Source organism: Sminthopsis crassicaudata, chromosome 5, assembly GCF_048593235.1.
Source record: "Sminthopsis crassicaudata isolate SCR6 chromosome 5, ASM4859323v1, whole genome shotgun sequence".
In the NCBI taxonomy this organism is placed as follows: Eukaryota; Metazoa; Chordata; class Mammalia; order Dasyuromorphia; family Dasyuridae; genus Sminthopsis; species Sminthopsis crassicaudata.
The window spans coordinates 209,370,584-209,396,722 of record NC_133621.1 but is presented as its reverse complement, the minus strand read 5'-3'; the positions used below and the strand labels follow the sequence as shown (position 1 = coordinate 209,396,722).

Sequence of the window (26,139 nt, the reverse complement as noted above, 5' to 3'; positions counted from 1 at the left end):
GTTCAAATATCACCTCTATTCAGGTAGATTCCCAAATCATATTGTAAGATTATACACTTATAATGCAATAAGTCATAATCTGTCTCCTGAATTCCAGTTGTATATCATCAAATGCCCAGGGGATATTTCCAACTGGTTATCCTATAAGTATCTGAATTCATTATGTCAAAAATAGAATTTTTTTTAAAAGTTTATTTTTACTTGCCTAGTTCTTTTTTATTATTAAAGCTTTTTTCTCCAAAACATATGCATAATTTTCAACATTCACCCTCGAAAAACCTTGTGTTCCAAATTTTTTCCCTCCCTTCCCCCACCCCTTCCCTAGATGGCAAGTTATCCAATATATATTAAACATGTGAAATTCTTCTATACATATTTCCATATTTATCATGCTGCACAAGAAAAATCAGATCAAAAAGGGAAAAAAATGATAAAACAAAAAGCAAGCAAACAACCAAAACATATGAAAATACTGTCTCTGGGTGCAAGTGATTCTCTCCATCACAAGACCATTGGAACTGGCCTGAATTATCTAGCAGTTGAGAAAAGCCACACCCATCAGAGTTGATCGTCTTATAATCTTGCTGTTGCTGTGTCCAGTGTTCCCTTGGTTCTGCTCACTTCACTCAGCATCAGTTCATGTTAAGTCTTTCCAGGCCTCTCTGAAATCATCCTGTTGATTGTTTCTTATAGAACAATAATATTCCATAACATTCATATACCATAACTTACCCAACCATTCTCCAGTTAATGGGCATCCATTCATTTTCCTAGCCACTACAAAAAAGGGCTGCCACAAACAGTTTGGCACATGTGGGTCCCTTTCCCTCTTTATGATCTCTTTGAGATATAAGCCCAGTAGAAACACTGCTGGATCCAAGGGTACGATAGCCCTTTGGGCTTATCTTTTCCCTCAAATCCACCCATTTTCCATATTTCTCCATTATTGTTGAGGGTACCATTATTCTTCTGGTCATGTCCATTCACAACTAAAGTGTCACCCTTGAGTTATATATCTCATAAATCTAATAATTGATTCTATAATCATATCTCTTGTGCATAGACCTTTCTCATATCGGCTAGATTAGTTTAGGGCTTCATCCCATTTTACCTGAACTATTGCAATGGCTTCCTAATTAGTCTCCCTTGCTTAACTTTTCCCACTCCAATCTGTACTTCATTCAACAGCCAAAATGATTCATTAAATTTCAGGTCTGACCATGTCACTTTCTACTCCATATTCAATTCCCTGTAGGATCCAATGTAAAATCCTCTGACTTAAAGTCCTTCATGACCTCCATCCTTTCAACTTTTCCAATTTTCTTAACTCTCCTCTCTTACACACACTCTATGAGCCAATCACACTGGCTTTGTTGTTATGCCCTTTGCATGGTACTCCATCATTTCCCATTTCTGGGCCTTTGCAGTGGGTTATCTCCCACGCTTCCATGCAATGAACCAATGCAGAACAGCACAGAACCAGATCCTTTTTTGCTGATAGGATCAAATAAGTGGCTAGCAATGTTCTTTGGTGGCTAAAGCTTATTTAAAAATTTAAAAATAATTATTTATTATGATTCTGTTATTTATTCCAGATATAAAACATTTCAATATTAGGGAAATCACAATAAATCATTCTAATCATAAGTGCAATAAATCAATCTAGTAAATCATCCTAGTAAAATTGTTATATAATTAGAATAATTTTTTTAAAAAATGCAATACCCTTTTTTTTAAACAATAAAAAAGTATAGGAAGGGAATGTTTTTCTTTAAGCTTAAAGCTTTAGAAGCATTAGAAGATAGTTATTCAAATCTTAGATCCAGAGTTATATGCAATGGGGAAATTTTAGAAATTCTCCAACTCAGAACAGGAATAAAACAAGCTTAATATGCTTAATAAATAAATAAATAAATAAACAAACAAACAAATAAATAAATAAACTAAATAAAACAAGCTTAATAATCTCATACTAATAATCACATACATACATATATGTATAGTTTTAATATTTTAAAGGGCTACTACTCATTAAAGCCTTATAACAACCCTATGATGTAGGTAGGTACCATTATCTCCATTTAACAGATGAAGAAACTAAGGCTTAAAAAAGTTAAGCATTACATGTGGGGAAGGTTTTTCTATTTCTTACTACAAGGTTTGTATCACAAGAATTGCCTGGTCTTTATTATTCAGGCCTTGGGATCCACAGCTCTTACAGGATTAAGGATAGGTTCCCTTCAATTTCAAAATTCTTCATAGCTATTCCCAACCAATCTCTCAGAGCCGAAATGATTCCCAATCTCATTTGGATCACAGGAGAGGGTGTCTTAGATTTTTCTGTCATTCTTATTTATCTACTATCAGCAGAATAATCTGACCACAGGGACCAAGTGACTTTTCAGCTTTTTATTCCTTCATGGAAAAGAAGAGTTGCTATTTCTCCCTAATTTCCTCTTTGTAAAAAGTCCACTTTAAACTTCTCCCCAACAGTGGGTTAAAATATGATCTTCATCCAGCTATTTCATTCTTTGAATCCATATACTTACACTCTTAAGTATTTCTCCTGAATGACCCTCTTCCTGGCAGCAGTCACCTTGGAAATAAGGGAATTGCTAACTATAAATTCTGGCATATAACCTTTTCTTCACTAGAATTCTGGAGAACAGGATTATTTTCAAGACTTTCTTCAAATTCTGTCATTCAAAGTGTTCCATCTACTTTACCCAAAACTTAATTCTTTCTCTTTTCTCTCCACTACTCCTTTTTTTCTCTTTGGGGATACAAGGTTATTTTTCTTTGCAAACACAGACAGAGGTCATCAGATGACACTAATAATTTCTCATTTCCTATAGAATTTTAAATCTACTTAAGAGGGTAGGGACTGTTTAATTTTTATCTTTGCACCCCCAGAATCTTGAATGATGCTTTTCCAGTGCTTAATGTTGCTAAATTGTTAAATGTCTTCTGTCTTACATTTAATGGGTCACCTGTTTCTGAAAAACTCCTTTTAAAATAGTTTGCAAAGATTGGATTACTAATATCTATATTTTGATAGGGGAAGGTGGTCCCTCTACCTATTTAGATGAACACTTCATCTGAAATATGCAAAGCAATTTTTCTCATTCCTCACTCCCACACACTTTTATAAAGTATCATGGTTGGGATTTAGACTCCTAGCAATAACTTCATGTTGGCTTTCAATGACTATTCTTGACTTGACCTCCCACATCACCTTTAGGTGGTTCAACAACATAATCTACTATTAAAAGCTGCTATTAATGATCTTTCCATCTTTAGAGAAATCCTTGTTACTTAGCAATGAGTCCTCCAAATGTCTTCCAAATATATCTTGCTTCTGGCAGCTGTTGCAGTCTCTCTCCTTCCATCCTGGGAGAATCAGGATACATTCCATTCCATACCTTGTATCCTCTGTTCTCTTGTTAATAAACTTCCTTTATACTAGGCTTCTTCCTTTCTTGCTCCCTCTTATCTTCTGGTGCTTCCAGAGAACTGGCTCCTCCTGGAAGTTGCTGCTCTCTCCAGTACTGGTTGGATCTTCTGTTCTTTAATTTGTTGGTCCAGAAGGAAGGAGTCTTACTCTCCTTTGCTATTTCCAAACCTTCCCTCTGCTGCCATCACTTAGCAACTCCAATTGCTTTTGAGGTTCATGCTTTTCAAATATCACCTAGCCCAGATCCTCAAGGCAGTTCCCATATCATCCTCCCTGCTTTTTCAAGGGATTTTGTATCTGACTCAGTCTTTTTTTCCACTCTTACTCCTATTTTTATAAATGAATGTTAAAAGAAACAAAACACCTTTCATAATACTTCTTATATGAAAAGTACCATGCTAAATACTGGGAATAGAAAAGCAGGACAGTCCCTGATCCAAGTTCTAATAAGGGAGACCATACATATGGGTTTCAGCTATTAGTCAGACAAAAGGTACCAAGGACCTTAGGATGCTGGGGTGAAGTTGCAGAGATGAACACCGAATCATCTGCAGAAGCTATTGCTTGGTAACATCACCACCAGAACCCATTCCCCTGGATAATGGCTTGGGAGTGGAATGGGCCTGAGCTGGGCTGGAAGTAGGGCCACAATGGGATTGGTGCTGCTATTCCCAGGACACTAGGACTCAGGATCTTGGCTTTTCAACATCAGAAGTAGTTGTTGAGGTGATAGGGAAGATTCGATTTACCTGGAACATGCCATGTCATCATCATGCATGTTCTCAAACACTAGTTGTCAGTTTGCTCAACTCCTATATGCAATTCATTCCACTTGAGCCATACTTGGGGACAGTCACATCTTTCTGTATTGTTCACAAGTGTTCCCCTAGCATGATCAAAAATTTTGAAATTCTTCTCAATGTCCATAACTGATCATTCCTTCATTTATGTTTCTGACTCCTAAATCTACTGTTTTTGTGGTTACTACTATCCCTAAGTCTTCCAGGCCATTACCTTTGTTTGATTTCACTTTTCTCCCTTCTTGTTCTTGACTCTATAAACAGTTTGGCTTTATACTATCTAATTGCTTTAAAATCTCTTTCCCCCTGTTCTACTGTAATCCATGTCCTGTTAAAATGTTCCTTCTCTGTTCCTAAGTAGTGATGAAAAAAAAATTTTATGATCATTTTGATTGTATTACCTACAAATTTATGCTATCTAAACTAACTGGATCTTTATAAGACAATCTTTCTATTTCTCCCTAATAAGTTTTCACTCACCACTGACTGTTTCACGCTTTCTTTTCTTCCTTGAAGCTTACTGTGATACCCTATATATTCCTACTCTTAGCTGAAGACCTCAACTATTTTTTTTTTTTTTTGACAGTAAAGACTTGAAAACAAAGCAGATGTCTACCTATCAGGGAATGATTAAACATTATGGTAGAATAGTAACATAAGAAATTACATGATACATACAGAGGAGCATCTTAAAAACATAATGACTACAATAGTATAAATGGAAAGAACCAAATAACTATGAATTTAAATTGCAAAATTATAAAGAATTAGTATGGCTTGAAAGGAGAGAGATGAAGGGACACATTCTACTCTTTGCTTAATGGGGCAGTCCACAAATGTTGTATATTGCTTTTTCAATGTATTATCTTAAATTTTTTTCTTTTTTTGGTCTTAAAAATAGTATTCTTTATATGGAATATCTCCCTGAGAGACAACAGGATTAGGGAAAACTATGATGACGTTAAAAAAAATCAAGATATCAATGAAAATTTGTTTCAAAAAAATTACTATAAACTTTCATGAAAGCATATCATCCCCTTAAGCTATTGTCCTATATAATTCTCCTTCCTGTCTCAATTCTTCAAAATAGTAGTCTACATCCACTGCCTCTATTCTTTTCCATTTTTTGGGCACCTACATTACATCTTCCTTGTTGCTCTTATCTAGAGACTGACACTCCAGAAACTTCACTATCCATTTTTCTATCACCCTATTGTCAGGCTGTCATTTATCAGGATGACCACTTTTTGGCTTTCACCATTATTTGAAATTGTTCCACATCCAAGATTGTAAACCTTGAACTTATTGTCTCTGACCACCATTTGTTTCCCACTTTCTTCTTCCTTTTATCTGTCTAGTCCAAGCGTTCTCAAATTGTGGCCCGCTGAGGACATTTATGTGGCCTGCCGGGTTATGGCAAATGGGCTGAGACAGTGTGAGTTTTTGTTTTTACTATAGTCCGGCCCTCCAACAGTCTGAGGGACAGTGAACTGTTCCCTACTTATACTAATCTTTCTCTCCATTCTATTCAGTCTCAATCTTCCTTGTAGTGACCAAGTTCATTATAAATCTATGCTTAATTTCAATTGGGCTGCCATTACTACACAGAAATATTTACTCATTTGAACTTTTCTCAAGGCCCCTTTGGTTCTAAATTCTCGTTATTCATCTTTGTACTTCCAGTGCTTAGGAAGTAGTGGTTATTAAATCTTTGAAGACTTGAATGGAACCAAGGTATCGTATCATTCCTAACAGTCATTACTTCTGAGTGTGAAAATTACAAGTAATCAGAAAATGTTACTTCATCTACTATTTTCCCACTTGGAACATCATGCAAGATATTAATCTTTTTTGGCTAGTTAGGTACCAAGCTAGTTAAAATCCAGAGACTAGTTCACTATCAGGACTGGATATTAAAATAAATCCAGTCCTGTGGGTGAACTAGTCTCTGGATTTTAATAGTAAACAATATTTATCTATGTAGGCAATTAGGGAGCACAGTGGATGATTGCTGGACTAGAAGAGGAAAGCTAGGGCTCAACTCCTATCCGAGATACTCGATAAGACTCTGGCCATATCACAGCCTCAGCCTCAGTTTTCCCATTGGCAAAATGGGAGATAACAGCCAACACCTCACATTAGCACGAAATGCTATTATGATTACTGTAACACTAATGAGACCAAAACAAGGAAGAGAATTCATTTTGAGAAGTCCACTTTACTTTTTGATTTTGTGCAGATGCTACAATTGGCTCTTGGTAAATTGCAACCCTCTGTGTATATGATGCAAAGTGGACCATCTTTTCTTATCAACTATATAGTATTAAAATATGGTTAGAACATAGACTTGTCTTATTGGCATCATTCCTTAGCTAGGTCAGTTACTGATGACAATTGAAGTGGAAAGTCTCATAGAAACAAAATTACAGGAAAAGTCAGTCAATTCAAGGCAAAATGAGTGTTGCCTTTTGACAAGATTTTCTAGTAAGTCTCAGATATGAAGGGGAGTTCTCCATTTAAAACACTTTATATAAGAATATCGATCTTCTAAACCAGAACAGATTTTAGCATTCATCATTTTGTAACCCAGACTAGTGTATATAGAATAAAAACACAAAAAACAAGGTTATATTTTCCATTAGACAGTTTAATTCATTGAAAAGTGCAGCAGTGAACAGGGTCCTTGGAAGGGCACTTTCTAAATCATATGAAAGGATACAACAAAGCAGGGGTATGGTTAACAAGACAGAAGTTCAAACAATATGGCAGGAACTCAGTTGCTTTATAACCAAAGTACAAAAAAATGAGCATCTGCTTTGGTTGTATGGTTGAGATAGCCTTCCAGTGTAAATTCTAGTAAAGTGGTGTTAAAGCCTTAGTTTTCTCCTCCATATACATTTGGGATGCCCTTCCCCCCCTTAAAGGTCCCAACTCTAAAATATGACAAGTTATAACATACCACCAAATGAAGTTTTCTTCCTTTACATGCCAGGTAACACATGATGCCAAGATTCTCTTGCTATTTCCAAAATCTGCTGTTTTGCAGTCCTAAGCAAACTTGTAAAATGTTTTAATCTGACAGATGACTTGAAGGTGAGAGAAAGCTTCGTAAAGGAAGGTTCATAAGGAAGGCCTCTATCTATCTTAACAGTAACATGGCTCTTGAGTAATAAAAGGTACATAGAAAGGACAATCATCTTAAGAAAAAGTAGCACAAATACTCCAGCCACAACGTGGAGGGTCAACAAGTAGTGGAGAATAAACTACCTGTGGGAGATCAAGTCTATGTTTTACCTGGAGATGGGACCAGGTTTTAGAACTGTCAATTCTACAAAAAAACAAAAAAAAAAACAAACAAAAAAAAAAAAAATTAAAACAACCCTCCCCAAACAAAAATTCCTTTGCACAATTTTTACAAAGAATGGAAAACCAATTAAGACATGGGAGATGGAAAAGAAAGGCAAAGAATCCACTGAACTTCCTCCAACCATCACCTGAATGTTTTGAAGGAATGGGGTAGTAACACCCTCGGCAATTGGCTTTATTTGGTTTTTAATATTTTGTGTGATAAGTACCTATACTTGGAAACTTGAGTAAGATTTTGTCAATGACTAAATGGGAAAATACATTTCTTTTTACTCAGGAAAAATTTTAGAATTTACTTTTATTAGTAAATATACTGTTAGATGAGAATCGATTTGCTTACATGTTAGTTTGCCCTTGCAAAGAAACAAGGAAAAGAACAAAAAAGTCAACCCTTATAAACTAGACATTCTGGTTTGTCTTATGCCATTTCAATTTTAAGAATGACTCCTCAACACTAACTATACCTCTCCTCCTGTCACTATGATATAATATGTAGAGGTTGATTGAATTACATATCTAAATCAAGAATACTACCTGAAACAGGAATCATGTAAAAGGATAAATATTATGACTATTAACTCAGAATTGTTTCCTCACTAATGATGAAAAGACACTTAAAATGTCATGTAAAACCCTAAAGTTAAAAATCAATTTTTTTTTGTTTAAGAAGTCAATTCATTACAAACCACATATTTTTCTCTGTCTGCCCCTCCTATAAAGTGGTTTTATATTTCAAGAAGTAAGTTGGATATCAATACTGCATAGTTTTAAGATTCTGCAAGGTGGGTTTTTCTCATTGGTGAGACAGGCTAAAACAATAGTCTTTCTCCAACATAGAGAGCAAGATTAAACCACTGAAAACCTGATAATTCTAAAGTATTTAATGATTTTACAGAAGAAAGAGGCAGAATTGTTTATAAGGAAGAGGAAAGGTGGGTAATGAGAACACATTTGGTTTCTTGATAGATGTGAAAAACAATTTTGCCTGCAAATTGGTGTAGAGGAGTCAAAAAATCAAGACTGGCTTAGAAACCAAACTATTTGACAGGTATTTAATAGGATGATAGTACTCAATCTGTTGGCCTAAGACTAAGCTTTCCATAGCAGGTGCAAATAGAGCTCTCATCAATGCCCTGCCATGAGTCAATTTTCAATATCACAGGGAAATATGTGTTTCTGGGCATCAACAGGAACTGTTAGTCCTAACTACATAGCAGCAATTGTTTTACTTACCAGCAGCTTGAGAGGTCACCTTTAAAATACCAGCTATGTGGAATTATTATTATTATTATTATTTTTTGTATGAAAGTTTGCTGCTGAATTAAAATAATCTGCTTTTTTCAGGGAGGATGTCTAAAGTATTAGTCCTGTATTAAAAACAACAACCTCCTCCCCAAAAAAGACAAGAAAGGATTAGTCTATGAAGTCTAGGACGCTGCCACACTCGTGACACGAGTTAGTGATATTGCTTAGTCAAAAGACTATGGCACTTGTTCAGTTCAGATCATGAGACATAGTATGGTGATTAGAATTCTATGTTGGCATTTTTGACATGAAAATGCTAAAAATGTGAAATACTGCAAGAGGGATGTGCAGGTTAACTCTTGTACCATCAAGGGCAAAAAAAAAATTGAAATATTTATCTAAATTCATTTGTAAACTCATTCTTCAGTTGTTATTCAGATATAGAACCACAGGTCACCACCAGGAACTCTGGGTTCATAAAGGTATACAAAAAAACCTCAATATGCTGAGTAAATGAATCACAGATTGGCCACCTCTGACTGTGGTGGAAGTTCACAGTTTTTAAAACATATTGCACAAGGAAGTCAGCTGATTAGGTTTTTATCCAAATAGGATTTAAAATGAGAAGTCAGTCCCGAAACTCTTCCAGGCATGGTCTCGACGATTTGGAGAGATACCTACTATAGTCACTCCAGAGGAAAATGCAGAAATCCAACTGCATAGGTTAGGAAAAGTTACTACAAAGATGGTTTTAAAAACCTTCGAGTCCTGATACTGCCAACTTGACTGCTGAACATGAGACGTGTGTCAAACCTATACCTGAATGAAGATAGAGGAAAGGGGGGGAAAAAAAAGTTTTATCAACTCTAGTTAGTTACCATTTAGAATTTCTTTTTTACTCTGAGAAGACAATTATAGGTGGCCCTGGAAGAAGGCAGGAGAAAAACAATCCTTGATTTGGGTGGGTAACTATTCTATGAGGACCAACTTTTCTAGGCACACAGGAAGATCTAATAAAACATGCGAGGCAACAAATATCAAAAAAAACTTTGAATTGGATATGATATGCTGACAGCATGCACATAAAAGAAACAAATCAGGAATGGTAGTTAAGCCTTAGGATAGCTTTTTTAGAAGGTGAAGAACTGTGAAGGGAGAGCATTTTAAAAATAAGTGGGATGAGAAGACATATAAAATTTAAGATATATATATATATATATATATATATATATATATATATATATATATATATATATATATATATCTCAAATCAATTGTGTGAGAACATTACTTTTCAATCTTATTTCAGAAAATCCTGTTAAGTTCATTCTGTGAAATGAAAAAATCAGATCCTTGGAAAAATGTCAGGCACAGCCTAATGGTTTCACACTAATAACACCATAAAGTCAGACATTTGAACGAGTTATGAGATTCTTATAGTGCCTTCTTAAAATATTGCCAATATAATATAGTGGAAAGAACACATTTTGGAGTCAAAAGGCCTACAAATCAACGGATGATTGCACCCTTAGGAAAAATCATTCATTTTAATTTTTGTGTTTTCTTTACCTATCAAAAAGGAGTCAGACTAGATTGTGACCCTCTTCCTCTTACTGGATTCTATGCTTTCAAGCTACATGCCTGTTTTCTTCAATGATTTCTGAGATATAAAAATAAAGATTTAAAAATTACAGTGCTAGGGACCTGAAATGAGGGATAATGTTCTAAGTGGATGTATCAGTTATCTGATACTATTTGGGCCATAAGAAAATTAAGACCAGACATCACCTCAATCACCACTCCAAGGTTAAATGATGCTCCTACATTAACAAAGAATCAGGTAAGCAAGTGTGTGTGAGAACAGTCTTAAGATCCAGCAATGAAATGATTGGACGTTTGGTGGCTATTTTGTAAAGAATCAGATTTCTATAGTTCTCTATGTAGGATTCTGTACCGCAGCAGCTGCTGAAATGCTTAAAGAGGCAAGTGTCCAGGAAAAAATTATTTGTTTCCAAAGCATTCATTGCTGTAGACACGCAGCTGTTTATTTGGCTTGATAAATGGCTGCTATGCTCAGAATGAAAATTATGCTTATTCTGCAGAGCTTAGTTTGAGCTTCCTAATGAAAGGAAACAGTTTCCAAAGCTGGATTCCCACTTTACTGGTTTATGCACAAGAGCAGAAAACCAGGGAGTAAAGTTTTAATTCAGTCCCTAATGACTGGACATATTAGTATCTAAACTGCCACAACTGTTCATAAAACTTTGAAATAAAATATGAATCTACTATAGAAGTATCATGTAATAAAATAAGACAATTTAAACTCAGAATCTCTTATGCAATAAAAAATGGATCTGAGTGCAAGTCATAGCCCATCCATGATTTTTCATTCTATTACATTCTTAATCATGTATTTCTGAACATCCTTCATGGAGGACCTATCCATAGCCTCTGGGATCTTTTCACTCTCTGGTTCTCTCATTATTTCAGGAATATTAGTGTATAACTCAGGCAACTTTATCCTTCATACTTAATTTTTTTTTAAAGCATCAAGATGGCATTAACTTCACAGTCATTAAGTGGAACAAGACTTAACCTACAAACCTTATAAAGCACTATATAAATGAGTTATTCAGAAATTTTAAGTGGCCATTTAATGTAATAAGAAGTCTGGCTTCAGATATGATTCCTCCTTTAATATTTTGTAATATCACCCTTCCCACCCTAATCTAGATTCTAGTCCTGTTGCTGAAATATAAATTTAGTTGGTGAGCAGTAGCATCTCCAATGGATTAGAAAATTTTAGTTTTCATCTTTTTCTTGACCTCTCAGTCTTAGTCTAAGAGGTGTATGTACTATTTGAGAAGTACAAATGAAGGAAAGCCAGGGTGAACTGTCTTGTTCAGGGCCTCATAGCTAGGAAATGTCTAAAGGATGATTTGGAGTTGGGTCTTTCTGACTCCTATCCAAGGCTTGAGCCAGTGTGCCATCTCAATATCTTCATCTAAGTTCTTTATCAATAAAGGACATCTCTAGCACAGGTCCATCCATCTAGTAACTTTCACTTTTAACTATATGACCAGCCCAATCACAGATTTTCCTATTTTTCTAATGCTTCTAATTACTGTTTGCAAGTCAGTAGGTAAATGATTCAGTCTACATGTGTCCACCACAAATCTCCAATTATTCTTTGGAAAGTGTGACATTATGACCTGCAATCAAATCACATCACTAGAAGAATAATCGTGGTAAAAAGAAGGCTGGATATAGTGGCAGATAGAATCCTTTTAATCACCAAGCAATTACATAAATGTAATATAGCCTGCTGCTCTCTTTATCTAGATCCTTACCATTATTTTTCTGTACCATCTGCCTACTGATTAATCCAATGATTCATGAGTTAGTTAATATCGAGGCTCCTCACAATGCTCAAGAAAGATCTCTGAGTTCTTGCTATGATAAGAAAACTATATAAAGTCTGGCAATTGAAGGAAAAAAATGATAAAAAGACTTATTTTGCTAACTGTCAGAAGAATTACTGTTAGTAATGATATTGTAATCTAATATGTAATGTTTTATAGTTTATGAAAGCTTCCTAGATATTTTTTTCTCAAGCAATCCTGGTAAATAAGTAGCAGAGATTAGGGCAGCTAGGTGGTACAGTGGATAGAGCACCAGCCTGGAATTCAGGAGGACCCGAGTTCAAATCTGGTCTCAGACACTTAACACTTCCTAGCTGTGTGACCCTGGGCAAGTTACTTAACCCCAGCCTCAGAAGAATAATAAATAAATGTAAAAAAAATAAGTAGCAGAGATGATATCCCTGATTTGTTGAAAAGGAACTGAGAATGCTAGGTCTTGACTCCAGGATTTATTCCTTGCTCAGAGTTCTACAACTTTAAGCAGCTTTATATAGTTACATTTGTGGCAAAAATGGTGAATAATCAGGTTTCCCTGTAAGGCCACCATGTTTACCAAGGATTTATTTTACAATCAATTCCAAGAGGAAGAAAAACTTACCCTGGATCAAAAACCCCTGGAGTACGGCATGTTGGTCCAGAACAAGATTGCAACATCATTAGCCGATAATTCATCTTCCCTAACAGCTCTGGATCTATAGTTTTAGCAATGTTGTCAATTTGATGTGGATCAGCAGTCAGATTATAAACTTCCACAAACACCTATGAGATTAGGGAAGAAAGAGTTGGGAAAAAGTACTAAACTCTAAAACAAATAAACCAACCCACTAAATACTAATATTTAAAAATGGATGTCTTATTCTCAAGTAACATAACTAGAAAATTACCAGAATTGTTCATATATAATGACTTACATCAGTCAATTTGAGTAAGGTGTTTCTTATGTGAATTATGATTATCCACATATTCAAGCTGTTCATCTTTAAAATTATTCATTCCAGTGCATATATTTAAGATAAGGAGTAAAGAAAAGAAACAAAAAACCAACAATCTGACTTCCTTAGATTGACTTATATTTGATGTTGTGGCAGCTGACTCCTTCCTCTATAATGTTTTGTTTTGTTTTTTTTGTTTTTTTTTTTGTGCAGTTACTACTAGACCAAAGCAATAACCTCAACTGGGGCTTGTCTTTGCTTAACTACTAAGCTACCTATATGGTTTATCATGCTTAGATTGGATTTGGTTCATCCCACCTCTATACTTCTTTATATAAAGTGTTGTTGATCCAGTACTGGTCTACTACTATTACTACTATGGGGATATAGATTTGAGAATTCATCAGTGGAAATTATTTGATCTGTATTACATATATCATACAGCTATCTGACTTCCACAATAATATTTTGAACAGCAATTTTTTTATAATTTCCTTCCATATATTTTAGGTATACAGTCTTTATCTGGAAAATATAATCCTTAACAGTTTTGTAGATGGAATTACTGTTAAAGGTATGTAATGAATACTGACCAAAATCTGATTATTAACATATGTCATGATAAAACCAGGATAAGTCCTAGAACAAATTCTTATCCTGACTTTTGGAGGATATCACAACACTATCAATTACTTAGGGAAAAAATTTTTTAAAGAATTTGTGCCAATTACTATCTGCTAAAAATATCCCTTCATTTCAAAGAATGGAGTTGAATGTACCCTAATGATAATATACCATAGAACTAACACAAGATGAATTGCTCTAAAGTAAACATTGATAATTTCAGCTATTCTCCTATTCAGGAGACTAAGGGACAGGAAGGAATGGGACCGGTTTACTTTGCTGGTTAACCAGAATTCCCTGAGGAGTAAACTCCTTCTATTAATGCATTTTTATGCTTTTAATATAATAATGCATTTAATGCATTAATTCTTCATCTCAGTCTGGGATCTGTCTGGGGTGCCAAGTAGTTTGGTCACACAGCCAATCTGTGTCAGAAGTGAGCTCTGAACCCAAGTCTTTCTGACTTTGAGGAAGACACTCTCTTCATTATGTTATGTCACCACTTTGGGGATAGTTTCAATCAACTAGAATGGGATCTCCTCTCATTTACATTGGGGACAGAAGACCTTATTATGGAAAACATAACTGAAGGACTGAATTTATAAAAAAAATTAACATACTTGATTTTCCTAGGTATACTGACTTATGCTGACTTATTCCAAGTCTCCATGGAATTATTCTATAATAGATGCAGGGCTGAGTCTCAAGAAACATGCACTGACAAAAGACAAACTAGGGGTGGAAAGCAATCCGTCTCACCTCTTGATCATCAAATTCACAATACTGCAAATTCCATGACTTTGACATTGTCCTCACACAAGCATATGTGTTATTATAAGCATCTTCACACACACAGTCTGGAAAACATTGCTGTGAGAAGATTAAAAATGAAAATAATGAACACCATTCACTCGTAGTGACAGTTATCTAGCAGTCTACATATCACTTCTAAGGCTATTGGTCAAGTGACAAATGTAGGTTATTAGAATTCTCCATTGGGATAGATAGTTTATGTTTTGTGCAATAATCAAGCCAAGTCTCAATTATTTGGGGCTTCCCAAATTTCCATTTTCAGGCAGAAGGCCTATATCTAATGAGCATATTGGATGCAAGGCACAATAGCAGCAAATCTCAAAAAAAGTTTGGAGTGGGAGGAAGTTGATATTGTTGGATGCCCTAACAGACATAACCTAAATTTTCACTATGAATATTCTTTCACCTTCGTTGGAAGATAGGAGTCTCAGTTATTTTAAGTTATTTGTAACTTAAATAAAGGGTTTTATAAAAAATGGGAAGGAACTGAATTCTTAAAAAAAAACTTTTCAGAGTCAACAAACAACATCATAGTCTAAGGCAGAAAATGTTTTATTCTCCATATACATTTCTTTTTTAGATGGCTGGTTGCCATCACCAATCTCTTGTAAGGGATGGCTAAAAGGGCCTGACTGATGAGGGCCTATTACTAAAGCAAGATTACAAGTTTAAGCTCTATTTGGGTTTGCTGTATAATGGTTATAAGGGCACTTTTAAATTGTGAATGGGTCAACACTTCACTAGTACAGGGGCAGTACAGGCACAAAATACTTCACTGATGTGGGCAAAAGACTAGAAAAAATCATATTTCTACATTCTCCAAAAATCCTGTGACACAGAATAGGAGACTGACTCTATGATCAAAGGTTTCAGCAGGGAACATTTCGAGATCAGTAATAACTTGTAACAAAATTCAAATTATGTAAAAGGGAGGGGAAAAAAAAAAAAAATCAAGCTGACTTTACTTACACTGACTCCAGGGCCCATAGCAGGACAAGTTGGGTCAGAGCCATTATATCCTTCTCCTTGATATTCCACTAGGACATCTGATCTCCAAGTTACATTACTGGTCCCTTTCTAAAAAGGAAACAGTTTTTTGTTAAGCAATCAATGTCCATAATAGAAAAGAGACAAAGATTTATTACCAATTACAGAAAATTATTTTTACATCTCAGAGAGGTTTCAATTTCTAGTTACTAAATAAAGTCACATTAGGAAAAAACAAAACAAACCACAAAACAAAATCGGTAACACAAGCATTCAAGTGCCCACTATTTGCTAGACACAGGGCTCTGCAATAGAGAAACAAAAATAAAAATGAAATAGTCCCTGCCCTCAAGGAGTTTACATTCTACCACAGGAAATAAGTAAATAAAAGTGCATGCAAAATACAAAAAAAAAAAAAAAAAAAGTTGGAAAAAGAAATTAGGAAAAGCCTCCAGTAGGTTCTGAGTTGACCTTTGAAGTAAACTAGGATTTCTAAATAGTAAAGATGAGGGACATTCCAGGCAGGAGAGAAAGCACTGCAAAGGAAGAGATGAAATGGAGTATACCAAGGACCAAGAAGCCCAATTTTGCTAAACCATGAGGATGTGAAGGAGGGCAAGACTGGAAAGATGGTTTGTAGGGATTATGAAGAGCTCTCTTCTTTTTTTTTTTTTTTTTTCCTGAGGCAATTGGGGTTAAGTGACTTGCCCAGGATCACACAGCTAGGAAATGTTAAGTGTCTGAGATTAGATTTGAACTCAGGTCCTTGTGCTCTACCCCCTGCACCACCTAGCTACCTCAAGGGATGTCTTTAAAACCAGAGAAGCTTTATATTTGACTAGAGATAACAGGGAATCTCTGGCTTTTTGAGAAGTGGAGGCAGTAGGTGACAGTCACATCTGAATTGTTGCCAAAACGCCAATAGCTGAACATAGAGAATAGTTTAGAGTTGAAAGACTCCAAAGAAAGAAGCAGGGAGACCAATGAGGATGTGACAACAGTTTTGGGGAGTAGACAGATAGACATTAGATCCTGTGAGATGCAACTGACAAGATCTGGCAACTAACTGGAGATGTGAGCTGAGTAAGAGTGATAGTAAATTTAAAATGTGGATAAGTCAAACAAAAGGCAGAAAATAAATTAGGAAAAGGAGAAGGTTTAGAACAACACATTAATTGTAGTTTTTGTCATGCTGAGCTTGGGAAACCTATAGGATTTCCAGCATGAAATGTTTGACAGACAATTAGTAATGCAGATTGAGAGCTCAGTAGAGCAGCATAAGTAAGGATGATTGAGCAGTCCTAGCATTCATATTATATATTAAAACTTGAACATTTAATGGTGGCTCCCCAGGATATCAGAAACTATATCTTTTCTGTCATAAAAATAAGCAAAGCAGCACAGAGTTTGAGGGACTTCCTTAAGGCTACAGAACAAGGTTACAGAGGCAAAGGCTACACTAGAATTTATCGAAACATTTGCTGAATGGCTATTACAAATAATTTGGGACATGCCTCAACCACAGTATGGGGTATCTGCCCTCAAGGGACTTACCATATGTTTGGAAGAGAGGGAACAAATGAAGAAAAATCAGAACACTACATTAAATAAAAAGCATTTAAAGGCATTTTAAAGGAAAAAGTACTAATAACATTTTTCAAAGTTAATGAAAAAAAGGAGCTCATAAAACAAGAAGAAAAAGTATATAAGTGTCTTCACATTTAACAAAGAACAGCCAAATGAATTAAACAAAGGGTATTTTTGCTGTGCCCTTTTCCTTGTTCACTTGGAGATGATATTGATCTACTGCTGCAGCATTGAAACAAGTCTCATTAGCTCACTGAACTACTTACCTTGTCTAGCTGCTAGGAAGAAAGCTTTGCAAAAATCCTAAAAGTTCTGGGGAATTAACACAAGGAAATAGGACTGTTACTTTGCAGCTGGGGTGGTTGGGAAAGGTCTTTGGCTGACAATTGCTCTAGAGACAATACTAGAACTCTAGGGCATAATTTAAATCAAATCTCTTGGTCAGAGGCTGTTCTTTTGGACCCTAAGGGAAGAAATAGGAACTAAAAGTGGAAGGCACAATGAAGCAGACTCTGGACTGATAGGGTGTTGGGGAGAAGCTTTCCTAATAATTAGGGCTGCTCAAAAGTAGAATGGATGATTGGGAATCATAGGTCCCTCTTACACCTAAAGTTATAATACTGTTCATCTACATACAGGAATAATAATAACAATAATGATAATAATTAACATTTATATAACGTTTATCATGCTAAGTGCTTTACAATTATTATCTCCTTTGGTCCAGACTCTGAGATACCTTCCAAATCAATCTGGCTTTACCTCCAGAAGAATGAATACAAGGTAGGAATTGATAGCTCTGACCCCTTTAGGCACTGAAGCCTGGTTCCTTTTCCAGATCTCATTAAAAAAAAAAATGCCCCCTATCTTAGGGGGTACCTTACTTTTACAAATACAAAAGGATCTATGATTTACAGAACAGACACTTGCCTCCAATCAAGGCAAATGATGACCTTTCACAGCTAACTTCTACAGAATTGTCTGAGCCATAAAGACAGGTCAAGTGACTTGCCCCAGTTCCACTAAGTGATAAATAAGGGTCATGTGGGCTTTGAAATCTTGTCTCTAAGCCCAGAAGTCTACTTATTATATTCTGGTGCTCCAAACCCTCTAAGAAGGGTAATAATATTGTGACACTCAAAATGACAAATTACAATGGAACTAGCTAAATACTACAATGGAGAATTAATTAGACCAGCTACCTAACCTCTGTCTGCCTCAGTTTCTTCCTTTATACTAGGCAGTTGTCAGGATCAAATGAGATAACATTTGTAAATGATCCATAAGCCTTAGAGCACCACATAAATGACAGCTCTTATAATTAGCTCCAGCCCCTTCCCCATTTAAATCCTCTTCTAATGGCTGAGATAACAAATGCAAAGCTCTTTGGAATCTGAAAGCTCTAAGCAGACTGAAATCCTGGCCTAAGAGTTATCAGACATTCAAACTAATTAAATTCAGAAAAGCTCATCACCAGAACAGTGACCATGGCAATTCAAAGACCATCTAATCTATTGACAGAAAACAGAGAAAGAACCAGTCCACTGAAATCTTAGGTGTCTGAAATATTGGAGTTAGAGGATATGTATGGCTCGACCACTTTTTTTATGTGTTGTAAAGTTATATGTGCAGTTGTACCATGGTAACTTCTAAAAATGAAAATACAGGCAGGGGAAAAAAAAGGGCTTGGTAATTAGAGACTTAGAAATCAATTATTCTGAATTCACAATCAGCCATATGGAAATGATGAACTTACCAAGAGGGGCAACAAAGACCTTCCATCCATTTGGGTTTTGTTTAAGTCATAGCCCGCAATGTCTAAAATAGTGGGACCCAAGTCAATGTTGGCGATGAGCATCTGTGGATAAAAAAAAGAGAACTAAGTCTAGGACAAAAGAGATCTGGTATTACCTCCAAATATTTGTTGACTGATCTACAAAGTATTCCTTGAACATTCTGCATACTATCCCCCCCTCCATATTTTGTATGTATCCAGTATCAATTGCAGCTAATTCCAAATGACACTATTTTGAAATAAAAAAAATTTGGTCTCAAAAAAAAAAAAAAAAAAAAAAAAATCTACCAAAGTTAAGGCTACTGAAAGGAATGTGATCATAAGATTTAAAAGAAAGTTCAGTAAAAGTTCAAAAAAATAGAAACATCATTAGAATAAGAGCAAAGTCCTTCAAAGTACATATAGTAGAAGAATAACACTCATTTGCAGAGGTAAGCTTTGATACGCAATCATTGCTTTCTTGCTCCAGTTAATTTTGTAAGTTCTTCAAGAATATGTGCTGAATGTATTTCCTTTTCATGGAACAGCCCCAAATAAGCATCTTAAATATTACCAAGCTTAAACAAAATTTTTAATAAATAAAAGAGAAGAACATGATCAAAATAAATAGTTTTTTTGTTTCTGAAAAACACACACACACACAAAAAAAAAACCCAAGAACAAAAATGAAAGAATAGTATTTTAACTCTAGGTGGAAACCAAAGCTAATGCTAAAGAGAATTTTTTGGAAATATCTGGCTTCCCTACCACTTTTATTTTCTATATTTAAGGGAAAAAAGCAAGGATGTGAAAAAAGACCAGTATTCTATGGGTCTATTTATTAGCCAGGAATTTATCAAGGCTCAGATTTTCACTTGAGGGATAGCTGTGATATTTTCTAGAGGAACAGAAGTGATGTTCTATCCTTGGAATGCCATTTCATTGGTCCAAATCTAGCACAACTCAAAGCTGCTAAAAATTAGTATCTAATAGGCACAATCAAAGCACCTAAAAAATAAAATTAAAAAATCCAACAGCTTCTAGGCTTAGCTAGAGTGGCAGTTTTGACAAAATTTCAGTTTCAGCAGCAAGAAGAAAACAAGGCATCTTTTCTCTTTGTACTAGCTAATATCACTAGGATTTACCCTACTATAGTTCACTATCATTTTTTAACATTTCTGCTTTTAAGAATAGCTACACGTTCTTTGGTTTGGGGCTACTTCCATGATATTTTTTAGAAAGAATCAGTGACATTAATCAAAAAGTATTTTTATCCAGTTTTCATGTGTAAATACCATCCTTAATCAAAGCAGACTAGCACAAACAGGACAACTCTGTGAAATTAAAGATGTCATAACTAACTTAATGGAGTTTGTGGCAGGAGGAGAAATGACTACTGAATTAAAGAGGTGAATTAGTACCAGTATTCTATCACTCTTTTCAGATGGGACCTAATAAAGGAACAGTTCAAACATGGACAGTAATGGCTTTCCCCTAGCAGAATCGGTAATATGAGTGCAACTGTGTTAGAAGTACTTCCTGTGGCTATGCTATTAAAAAAAGAAGAAACTGAGATAAGAAAATGAAGGCGAAAAACAGGAAGACCTCTAACAGGTGGAGATCACAACCTGGAAGTCTTCCATGATATTTCATTCTCACAAAGAGCTGTACAATGTTGACAAATATCAAAGGCTGCAAAGAATAAGAGAAAGAGGTACCTGATATGTGATCAAAGGGCACTTTAAGAAAAGGAAGGGAGAAAAATAGAAAGTCACAATTAAGCCCTTAAAAGTATGCCAATTTAGTTAAAATTTTGATTTAATATAACTGGCTGAGTAGAAACTCAAAATAAAATTTATGTCAAACAGCAAACTTCTAAAGGAATTGAATTTATTTTCAAGAAACTATAATGAAAACTCAACTTTAAAATCATCTTTTCATGTTGTTGCTCCTCTTCCAAATTAATAAAATGGTCACATTTATCTCTGATTATATCAACCCCTCCTAGAAAATAACCACTTCCACAGTACAGCTAGGTCTCAATCAGCTGGAATAATTAATCATCTTAGATGTTCACATGCATTAGGCTTTATGCTACTAAGAACTATAATGGCTCTATTCCAATGGAAATATGCAATGTAAGTTCAAATAATGTGACCATTTCAGGGAATATATCATTCACAGTAATCTGGATCTAGCTATATAGCCAATCTGATTAAGAGAAAATGGTGTGCAGAGAATGCCAAATAAGAAGCATGAGAATTGAGCTAGAAGACAAGTAGAATAGTTTCCTTTCACAAAAATTTGTCTCATACTTTTAAATAGGCCAAGAATTACAATTAAAAATGTGGTGTAATGGAAAGACCAAGGCTAGGAGTCATGAGATTATCAGATTCAAAACTACATGGGGCCTTAAGGATCTTTTGTCTTAGTTCTGTCAGTTAAGAGTTATTACTTCAGCCTAATCAGTTATCCATATTTTGGGGAGAAGGAAACCTCAGCTGTTGGTAATAAGAAAGATAACTGTGAGACATTTTGTGAACATACCCCTAGTATTTTAGTTAGCATCTTGAGCAAAACAAAGAACAAATAAAAGCCTGTAGACTCTGAAAGATATAGGTAAGTATGAGTTTAACAATTTTCTACAGGTCAGGGGAGAAAAGAAAAGTTTTTCATTTATAAATCATGCCCTGACAAATAGTTTAAAGAAAAAACCTTAAGCCTATTTAAATACAGAACTGAGGAAGTAAAAGGTCTTGCAAAACCCTGAGACCAGGTGCAGTTGTAGAGAAGTGGTTATTTTGAGAGAATTCAAGTTAAGTATTTGCTAAAGAAACAAGGAAATAGAAGGAATAAAAAACACTTTGGGAACTTGAAGTGGCCTTGTAAAACAGGGACATGTTAGCTCTGTGCACTAGAGCTCTAGGGCACAGAATTTGAGTGGGGCAACCAGGAAGGGCATTTTTTGTTTAATGACTTATGGCACTAACATTCCCCTCACCCTCCTTCTCTCCTTCCCCTATCACCATGGAAGGGAACAGAACCTGCTTTGCAAGAACCAGATCTAATCTTAATTTGCCCAACTCAACGAACTTCTTGAGTGTACTAAAAGATATGTTACCTTCCTGTACTCTAGCTCAGTTTAATTTTGACTGACAAACTAGGCATTCTGTCCAATTCATCTTCCATGCTATTGCTGGAGCAAGTTTCTTAAGGAGCAACCCTACCCTCCACATCACTGACCCTTGGTCTAGGTACTGAAGGCACTCTTCAACCTGGTTCCAACTTGTTGACACATTAGGCTACTCTCTTTCATGGATTTCATGCTTTCCTTCTGCTTGCTTTTAGTGTTGCTTCTCATGTGGTATTCCTTGCTTAAAAGAAAATTCCTTAGAGTACTCCAATAACATTCTTCTTCCCCAACTCAAGGAAACCCATCAGCATAATTAGATCTCTTAGTCAACTACTTGTACCAGATGTCAAAGTTCACTACCCACCTCCTACTTTCCCTTCCCCAAACTGGAAACTTGAAGACTTTTCTTTCTTCCACTTTTAGATTTCTAATCTCTAGTATAGTCTTGTTTATTCAATATTTAAATACTTAGACACCAAGTCTCAAACCTACTCTTTTTTTTTTTTTTTTTAAATATTTTAATAGGTTTTACTTACCAGATATATGCATGGGTAATTTTACAACATTGACAATTGCCAAACCTTTTGTTCTAATTTTTCCCCTTCTTCCCTCCACCCCCAGATGGCAGGTTGACCAATACATATTGTATATTCAAACTTACTCTTAATCTTACTCAAGCTCATTCCCCTTTCCCATTATAGTTAATGTAACAACAACTCTTTACAAGAAATAACTTTAATAAGGAGAACTATTTTGGCTAAATATTATACTGGATTTTAAATCTGCAAACACATAACAGAAAGAGTGCTGGCCTTAAATTGACTCTGCTATTTGCTACTACTTTATTATTGCTATCCCAAGATTATGTCATTTCATTTTTCTGGACCTTACTTTTCTTACTTGTGAGATGAGGGGATTAACTAGATAAGTCTAAGGTCCCTTTTTAGAAGGATCTAACTTCTCCTCAAGGTCTGACTAAGGTCAAACTTGCTCCATGAAGCCACCCCTCCACCACTGAAAGAAAGCTCCGAAGGACAGTAGGCTCAAGTTCATAGTTTCGTTTCTCTTGCATTTATTTGCTGAATGGAATTATTTAGAGTTGAATGGCTTAGGAGAGCTGAACTTTGCTCAATAGACTCAATTTGGTTAATATTTCATATCTTCAAGTGAAGAGAATCCCTATTAAAAGGTTATTTTGTTAAAACAAACACTTTAGATATGTCACCATATCTTCCTCTCAAGGTGTTTCTATGATAGTCAGTTCCCCTGTTCATGGAAATACAGAAGCTAAAATGATCTAAAAGGCAGCCCCAAAAACCAAATACTCACTGAATAGTGACAAGATCAGATGAAGTTCTAACTTTACAAACAACACATGATTTGGGAGAAAAAGGATAATCAGGTATATCTAGCTTATGACTGCAGTATTTATAAGACAAATTCCCATTTATATGTTATGAAAGCCACTTTTTCCCTTTGAGAAAAAAAATAGCTTAAGAGGAAGAGTGGGCTGATAAACAAAAACATCCTCTGAACATGTGAACAAGTAAAAATCTAACACTTCATTGAAGATTTCAAAAAGTTAGACAATAGTTATGTAATACTCAGATTGTGTTTTTGAATCAATTTTGGAAATATTGGCAAGATTGGTTAAGTTTTCTTTTTAGCTTAATTTGAAAAATTAATAGAGTCTCAGATGATGTGAGCATTCTAGTATTTTCATTCAATTAATATGAAGTACTAACTTGCAAAGTATATTAGGCAAAAAAGTAAGAAAGCTCTTAGTAAAATAAATCTGAAGAATGTAAGTAGTATGCCTGTACTCAAAGATAAAAAGTAGTTTAACAATACTGGGATAATACTATTCTAATATAGTAGAAAAACATTAGCCATGAAGGCTCATTGTGTATTGTTAAGAATGTGAATTCTGAAAAAGTAAAACCATAAAATGGATTTATACCATTAAATATGAATTCATGAACATTGTGCAACTCAGGCCCTAAGATAAATCTACTTCATACTATCCATTTGTGTGAAATAAGCCTTTGGTGAGGCTCATCATCTCACCTGATTTGTCTGATTTGCTTTGATCCCAGGCCCTCGAACCAGTAATGGAACTTTGATATCAAATTCATACAACTGCCGTTTATCAATAGGCAAGGAGAACTGCCCTGAAATACAGAAACACATGTGAAAATGGACACACCCTTCCCCAATCTTGCTGCATTTGATTTCATTCCAGAAGAGAAAGAATCTCTTATTTTATCTATTTAAGATAGAAAGTGATTTATATAAAGGGTAAACTGAATTTGGGTTTTCTCATTAAAATGACAAGATCATTTTTTGCTCTGCATTTTCTGTAGCACAGTCACCACAATTATAGCAAACATTTATATACTGCTTATTGGGGACCAGGCAGTGTGCTAAGTGCTTTACAATTATCACCTCATTTGTTCCTCATAACAACCTTAAGAGGAAGGTGCTATCATCTGGCCCATTTTGCAGGTGAGGAAATTGGGTGGAGTGAAGTTAATAAAATGTAAACCACTGACATCTTAAGTTTTAGACCCACAGGATGTCCATCTTCTTTATCCATCCTAATAGATCTGTCTTACATGCATAACAGCAGAATAAAAACTCAGGAATTAGTTGTATGAATAGAAATGTTTTAGCTGGGTCAGTCTTCTTTCTTACCCCACTGTCTATCTAAAAATTCAAATAGAGAAAGGGATGGCAAGAAGGAAATGTAAAGATGATTCTTGTTGCTGTTTAGTATCAAAACTTTCTTATTTCAGAGATTCAACTAAAGCTTTACAGGAATCTGCCAAGGAACCTTCCTCCCCTGATGTTCCTCTTAATATGCTTGCTTTCCCTAGGCCCTTTAAAGCCTATCCTATCTATCCAAATGTCCTCTTCAAGCTCTACAAAGCTTTCCTTGACTATTATCACAAATATTCCTTCTTTCCCAGAGGTGCTGTTGTACTTAGTACAATTGACTCATTGTTTATTTCATTTTGTGTACCTGTTTTTCCACTTTTAAAGGTGAGGTAGGCTTCCTTAACTTTTGATATTTGACCTGACAAATGATTAGAGAAACACCATTTGAGAGACCCCAAACAGTCCCTTACCTGTGTGATAGCCATTGTCTGATGTATAAAAAATGAAGGTGTTATTTAGCTCCCCATGAAAATCCAGCCTTCTTATCAATTTCTCTACCAGGTCATCAACTGACAGCAGAGTTTGCCATCTAAATATGAAGATAATTAATGAGATGACATTTTTAGTTACCAATGATTTAAAAGTATCAATATTTCTTGACTAAATTTGAGTATCAACATTTTTTTTTTTTTTGCTGAGGCAATTGGGGTTAAGTGACTTGCCCAGGGTCACACAGCTAGGATGTGTTAAATGTCTGAGGCCACATTTGAACTCAAGTCCCCCTGACTTCAGGGCTGGTGCTCTATCTATAGCACCACCTAATTGTCTCTGAGTATTAACTAAATTTAAAAACAGGCCTTTATTTTATAATGCTATGGCATCATTTTAGACTAAATCTGAGAAGGAAGAGGGAAGAGTTATGAGGAGGATAAAAGACAGCGACTTGATAAATACAGATTAATATAAAATAGTTATAATCTCTTATTATATCATACTCTAAAATATTCCTGAGATTACACAGTGTTCTTTACATTCATCCTTTTTTGTTTTGTTTTTGGCTTGAGTTATAATTTAAAAATTAAAAATCCTCAATGGCAAACATTTTATCCTGAAAATAAATTTGCCTTTACTTAGGCCACTTCAATTTCTTAACAGGTTTTCCTTCAAAACAAGGACTATATGGTTATAGAATACTCTATTGACCCAGAAGTCTTAAAATTGACCATTTAATAAGTCACAGGGTCTAGCAATTCTGCAATATACCTGGTGGGTCTAAGTAAGGGTTAAAATAGCTAATTGTCTGAACAATAGCCTTTTCTGAGACATCCTGACTGGATCATGCCC

At 35.2% G+C, this 26,139-nt stretch overlaps 1 protein-coding gene across 2 annotated transcripts in view; it reads right to left on the bottom strand.

Moving 5' to 3' along the window:
- Nucleotides 1-6,883: 6,883 nt before the first annotated feature.
- GNS (glucosamine (N-acetyl)-6-sulfatase) overlaps nt 6,884-26,139 on the bottom strand; it is a 31,175-nt gene continuing 11,919 nt past the window's right edge. For both annotated transcript variants that reach the window (XM_074269735.1, XM_074269734.1), the window contains exons 8-14: nt 25,266-25,384; nt 24,205-24,308; nt 18,987-19,088; nt 15,626-15,733; nt 14,603-14,713; nt 12,886-13,046; nt 6,884-9,684 (exon numbers count right to left, since the gene is read on the bottom strand). In XM_074269735.1, the coding sequence (XP_074125836.1) occupies nt 9,603-9,684; nt 12,886-13,046; nt 14,603-14,713; nt 15,626-15,733; nt 18,987-19,088; nt 24,205-24,308; nt 25,266-25,384 (787 nt within the window). In that variant the 3' untranslated portion in view covers nt 6,884-9,602. The remainder of the gene's footprint in view (nt 9,685-12,885; nt 13,047-14,602; nt 14,714-15,625; nt 15,734-18,986; nt 19,089-24,204; nt 24,309-25,265; nt 25,385-26,139) is intronic.